The following is a 5827-nucleotide window of genomic DNA, read 5'->3' as shown; positions in this document are numbered from 1 at the left end:
TGAATTCACTCATTTCTCTTGTTTTTGTCGTCTGCAGGGAGAGCTGTAAGGATGAACAGCTATGATCCGTGAGCCGTAGACCTGCCTCAGTGAGGGAAAGACAGAGAGAGAGTGTACGGTAAAATGAAAATTAGTGACAGTTATTTAAGTTTTTATTTAACCACCATTTCAGGAGCTCGTACTTTTAGAGTTTACGAGAGCCGCTTTGTGAGTGACTTTTCTTATGACACACACAACACTCAAAACTCATTTTGTCACACACGAAACCAGATCATTAAACACATCAGGTAGTGTTTCCATAATGTAGATTTATTAGAATATTCAGAGTAGTGCTATAACTTCTCATTCACTAGAGCGTCTGTCGATTCATAGTTTTCATGGACGTGTTGGTCTGTGAGACAGATGCTCGGCAATGAAATAAATCTGTAAAGCAACGTGAGAGAAATAAACGGGGGCTACCTAATATTTATATTACTAATTACAGAATTTACAGTCACAAAATTTTATGAAGCAGTTTAAGGAAATATGTGGGATTCTCACAGATATAATAAAAAATATTAATAAATACATGTTTTTTCCCCCCTTTGAGTAAATTTATAGAATAAACCCAGAAAAATCAGCTCTGAAATCAGTCTTGTTTCAGTGATTTGCAACAAAATCAAGATGTTTCACAAGCAACATTTGCAAGATGAAAGAAGGTAGAAACAGCTTTTTTTTTAAAGATGATGGTGGACAAGAACAAAATCTGTGTATTTATGGACATACAGTAGAAAACATCTCTCAGTATATTGCCAGCATTTGACCAGCTTGCGTCATGTTTCTGAGAAAGATCATCCTGTGTTTGCCAGCTGTAGGAGAGTCAGTGAAACAGGGCTGAAAAAGTGGCAGAGGAGTCAGAGTGGGTGATGAGTTGTATGTCGGCCAGAGTTCAGAGTTCACCACAGAGTGAAGCACTGCAGAACACACTCATTCATTACCATCGGTCCAGCAGGAGAATCAAAAAACTCTTCAGTCAGTGATGAAAGTGAGAAACAAGTTGTAGAACAATGACACCAACTCTACAATTCAGTTATAATCACACTGATAGATTTGTAGGCTACACCTTGCTCTGTGTAAAACTACAGCTCTTCACCTTTCTCCACCCAAACAGCAGGTCAGGAAACTGCAGCAAATGTGGACAGAAAGCAGGGACAGATGCCTCAACGTTCCTTGTCTCCTTCCCTTGCTGAATCTTAACAAAGTACCCCACTGTTTGACAGAGAAAGGCATGATGGGACCATAAAGCCAGTAGGAGGGGTCACATTGAGAATGAGAGTGGGGGAGTCAGGACTTGATACAGTAAAGAAGGAGGAGGGGATGAATTGAACTGGGGAGGTGTCTAGTCTGGACCCGGCTGCTCTAATTGGATTTTGGGTCGCCCTGTTTTGCTCGGTAAAGAGATTTAAGGGGGGAGGGGGGCTGTTCCTTTTGGTGGGTGTCTGTGTGTCAGTGGGCTTAGAGGAAGTTGTGCTTGAGGGTGAAAGTTTGTTTTGTTTTGCTTCTTCGGCAGAGTCTGGAGCGTGATGTTTAGATTTCTGCTTTAAACCCGTACCTGACCGCCATGCTCATCGGAGCCACTGCTATGGCTGTCCAAGTGCTTGACAGGGTGTGTTGCGATGTAGAGAGTGTGGGAATGTGAGTGTATGTATATCAGATGTGTGCATGGGTCAAAGAAATTTTGTATAAATTTGGGCTGGACACACAAATATCCTTTTGTCAGTTGAGGATTTTAGTCAGGGAACAGTTTAAGGGCCTGTACATGAAGAGTTTTACATCATTAAATAGAGCTGACAACGCTCTGTCTTTTAGTTTTCTCTGAGGATGAGTGATTTCTGGTCAAACTGTATGAGCAGCTCTGATGTGAGGATGAGAGTGAAGAGTTTAGGTCATTGCAGGAAGGAAACTGTCTATGTCCAGGAAGAGTTTTGCAAGTATAATGTGCACAGTTGCATAATATTTTGGGGAGAGAGATGTTGACAAACTTTTGACTTTATTATCTGAGTTTTGAATCAGTTTGACAGGATAGTTTGTTAGAGAAGAACTGAGGGCCTCGCTGAACTACAGCAGAGTACACCAGTGAATTCAGCGTCATAATGGGCAAGTCCTGACTCTCTCATCAAAAGCTAGAAACTCCTCACTGTTCCAGTGGACCGGATAATGTCTCTCTTTCTTTTTCTCTTCCTCTGTGCTTCAGAACAGGTTTGTCTTGATGGTGGGGTTGGGTTTTCTGTGGAAGGAGGACAGGACTCCAGCAAAGGGCCCGGTCATACTGTCCGCCGGCTGCCAGGCCTTCAGAATCTCCTGAGTCTGGACAGCGGGCTGGGCCACGGCCGGGTTGGACGGCCCCAGGCTGGACCAGCTGGGCGGCTTCAACCCCTGGAGGACTGGAGAGCTGGAGGTGTTAGCGTAGCCGCTATTGGCAGGAGCAGGACTGGGGCTCAGGCTGGCAGGGCTGCCCAAGTTCCCATTGGCTGAGCCCGGCAGGGAGGCCGTGCTGTCAGGTGTGGGGCTGCAGGTGGATTCTTTGGACTCGTCATCATCTGATGAAGATCTCGGCTCTCCGCCCTTCTTCCCTCCAGAGCTGCTGCTGGTGGTGCTGCTGCCCGTGGTGCCACCAGAGCTGTTGGCTTTGGCGATTGGCTGCACGCTCCTGTTTACGAAACTTGGCACGCCTGTTCTGAAACCACACCTGTTAAACACAGACAGAGGTACAGTTCATATTTGATTAGTGATACATACATAGATACATTTAGATAAATGGTCCCAAACTGTAAGATTACAGATGAATTGTATCTCATATGATAATTTGCAGAGGCTGAAAATGATTCAAGTGTCTGGGGTGTGAAAATATCAGGTATAAAACATAAAGAGCAGAAGAATAAAGAGCTGGTCTTCTCACCTGTACCCGGGCCTCGGTCAGGTCTATCTTCAGTGCCAACTCCTCTCGAGTGTAGATGTCCGGGTAGTGAGTCTCGGCAAAGACCCGCTCCAGCTCCTTCAGCTGCGAGCTAGTGAAGGTGGTCCTGATGCGCCGCTGCTTCCGCTTCTCGTTCAGGCCGGAGGGGTCCGAGAAAAACTTGTAAGGGACTGAAGGGGAAAAAATGATATGTTTAGTGATGGAAAAGTTGAATTTATTATGGACTGATCGACGCTTTAAAACTGCTGAGGCCAGATTACAATAAAATGCGAAGAGGCCCTGCGTAAATGCACCAGGAGCCGCCTTACCTAGTCGGAGTTTTAAAAGAAAACGACTTTAAACGACGTTTCCTTCACAGTTCGAGTAGCGATAATCATCTGTTTTTGTCAGTCAACACGCGACTGTTTTTACACAGTCGTTATTAGTTTGAGGAAGGTGGGTTAATTGGTTTATAAAATGATTGTACTGTGTCCAGAGCCAATCAGAAACGAAAAAAAAAAAAACAAAAACACAATCTGATATTGGTAGAGTGTATAATATAAACTGGAGGCCATCATCATATGCCATCATCAGTCTGTGATATATTCATAAATATTCTTCTTAACTTTTTAAATATTTATTTTTATATTGCCTAAAAATATTGATTTTATTTTAAAATGTTGACTGAGAGTATATGTCCCTTGTAATAGGCTACAGTAAAAATGAATTATAATAAAAAAAAATAATCTAGCCTAATTACTCAAATTATATACTTAAGATGTTTATTTAGTGAATGTATAAAATGTTTAAAAAAGTTTAACTTGTACATTTTCAAGTGTAATTTTATCAGTGTAATCAGAATTTCAGTGTTGAAAAGGAGATGAGTCGTGGCTTATAGAGATGTCACATACACAAACCAGTATTTGAATTTATGTGTAAAGCCCGTCAAAATGCACACAGACTTAAAAAATCTTAAACTGAAATTCTTAAATCTTAGTAAAAAAGTGATTTTAATTTAAGAATAGTGCGCAGTTATCATTATTGCAGGCAAATCAGGAATATTTGCACACCCAAACAATAATTGCTACGGTTTGTCTGTTAGGTGGGCCTTGGAGTGGCCAACAGGTTTGGTGTATGTGTGTGTGTGTGTGCGTGTGTGTGTGTGTTGTCAAGATTAATTTCGGTAAGCTGTCAAACTTGCATTTTTGAGGCGATTATTATTATCATTTTGATCATCAGTATTATGCCTGTATAATATCCTTCTCCTTTACTGCAAATTAACACATATACATATTTATAGGCTACTGTCCAAATGACATGTTTCATCCTAAAAAATCATTTTAAAATGTAGTATCATTAAAAAGCATTACACTGATTTAGCATGAACTTGTCTCCCTCCATGAATGAATTTCTGACTTTATTTAATTCTGAATCAGCAATTAATTATTTTGCAATTATTAATTATTATTTAATCTGCATAAAATTGTTTGGTCATCTTTTAACGAAAAAAATACAGTTGACCATTGAATATTTTTTTTCCTGTTTCTCTTTATATTATCAGAAGTTGTGTTTCGCAGCTCGAGTCAGAGGAAATGGTGGAGCTTCTAACATTTTCTGTCCTAGCATTTTTTTATAAGAATGATTTACCTGACGAACAACATTTCCCTAACCCTATAACCTTTATTTAGATACCTTTAGACCATCAGAACATGTATAAAAATGTGTATAATTCCTTTACCTGAGGAGTAAGGTGTGGGTTGATGCTCCCGCAGGGCTCCCAGGGTGCAACTGGCCGTGCTGAGCGGAGTGCAGCCCGGGTTGGAGAAGGGTCCGCTCCGGATCGGGTTGTACTGGAAGGAGCTGGCCTGGCTGCAGGAGCTGAAGTCCGCGTAGGCCGATGCTTCCATGGCCGCCATGCAGGAGTCATAGGAGTTCAGGTAGGAGTAATCCATCTTATACATGGAGGTCAGCCGGTGCGGACACCGGTCTGCAAACACGACGAGGTGAACTCTGAGTCAGAGCGTATTCAGGTGTGTCTGCAGCTGCGTTTGATTTTAGGAGACAGAGTGGATGTTGTTCAGATGTTCAGAGTTGGTCTGTGTCTCCAGTATTTCCACGGACTGTAGGTTGGTCTCTCCAAAACTCCTGCCAGTCGTGTGGTTTATATGTCACTGTCACGCGGCTGTTTTTCGTATTTTCACGGTAAATAATCCAGACGTTTTCTCTTTTCTCTCTACAGTTTCACTCTCCTCCTTCACTTTCTCCTGGTTTACTCTCTGTGTGTCCGTCTCTTCTTCTTCTTCTTCGTCTTCTTCTTCTTCTACTCCTCCCTGGACTGCAGTTCGCTCTGCGCTCGCGCTCCGTTTGACAGCGCGCTGCGGCTCGCCCGGTGTTTATAATAAACTTGGCAGAGCGCGAGACAATAGCGAGGCGGTGGTCTAGTTTCCATGACAATGCCACCAGTGAGTGAGCGTGGACACGGACAGCCCCCACCACCACCACCCCTCCTCCTGCTCCCACCGCTCACTGCACCGCCCACGCGCTCTTGAGCCTCGCGAGCTCGCAGGTGTCAGCAAAGTTAAATAATTAGCCTAAAAACTAACGGTTTCTTCTTTTAAATCAGTTAATAATCTCGACGCTTCCTTTACCGGACGTTCCTAATTTTGGTGAGTTCAGTCTTCCCTCCAAGCTCAAATATGACTAAAATTAAGCGTCACTGTTTAAATTATTACATTTCATTTGCATACATCAATAAAATAGGTTTATTGTGAGTTTAACCAGCTCATAAACTCCAGATAGAAATGTAAGGACCATTTTCGGACACGATTCTTTCTGCAGTTTGTCTTCGTTAGTTCTCCTTTGTTCTCCTGTTTTAAAGAAATACTGAACTAT

At 42.5% G+C, this 5827-nt stretch overlaps 1 protein-coding gene across 1 annotated transcript; it reads right to left on the bottom strand.

Moving 5' to 3' along the window:
• Positions 1 to 253: 253 nt before the first annotated feature.
• phox2a (paired like homeobox 2A) lies at positions 254 to 5491 on the bottom strand. The gene is given in 4 exon segments (XM_018681569.2): positions 254 to 2673; positions 2675 to 2728; positions 2939 to 3126; positions 4674 to 5491. Coding segments are annotated over 4 exon segments (909 nt in total). The 5' UTR covers positions 4897 to 5491; the 3' UTR covers positions 254 to 2229.
• Between the last annotated feature and the right edge of the window lie 336 nt (positions 5492 to 5827).

The sequence above is a fragment of the Lates calcarifer genome, linkage group LG21 (genome assembly GCF_001640805.2).
Source record: "Lates calcarifer isolate ASB-BC8 linkage group LG21, TLL_Latcal_v3, whole genome shotgun sequence".
Taxonomy (NCBI): domain Eukaryota; kingdom Metazoa; phylum Chordata; class Actinopteri; family Centropomidae; genus Lates; species Lates calcarifer.
Note: the sequence above shows the minus strand (reverse complement) of the source record. Positions and strands in the feature narration are given on the sequence as shown.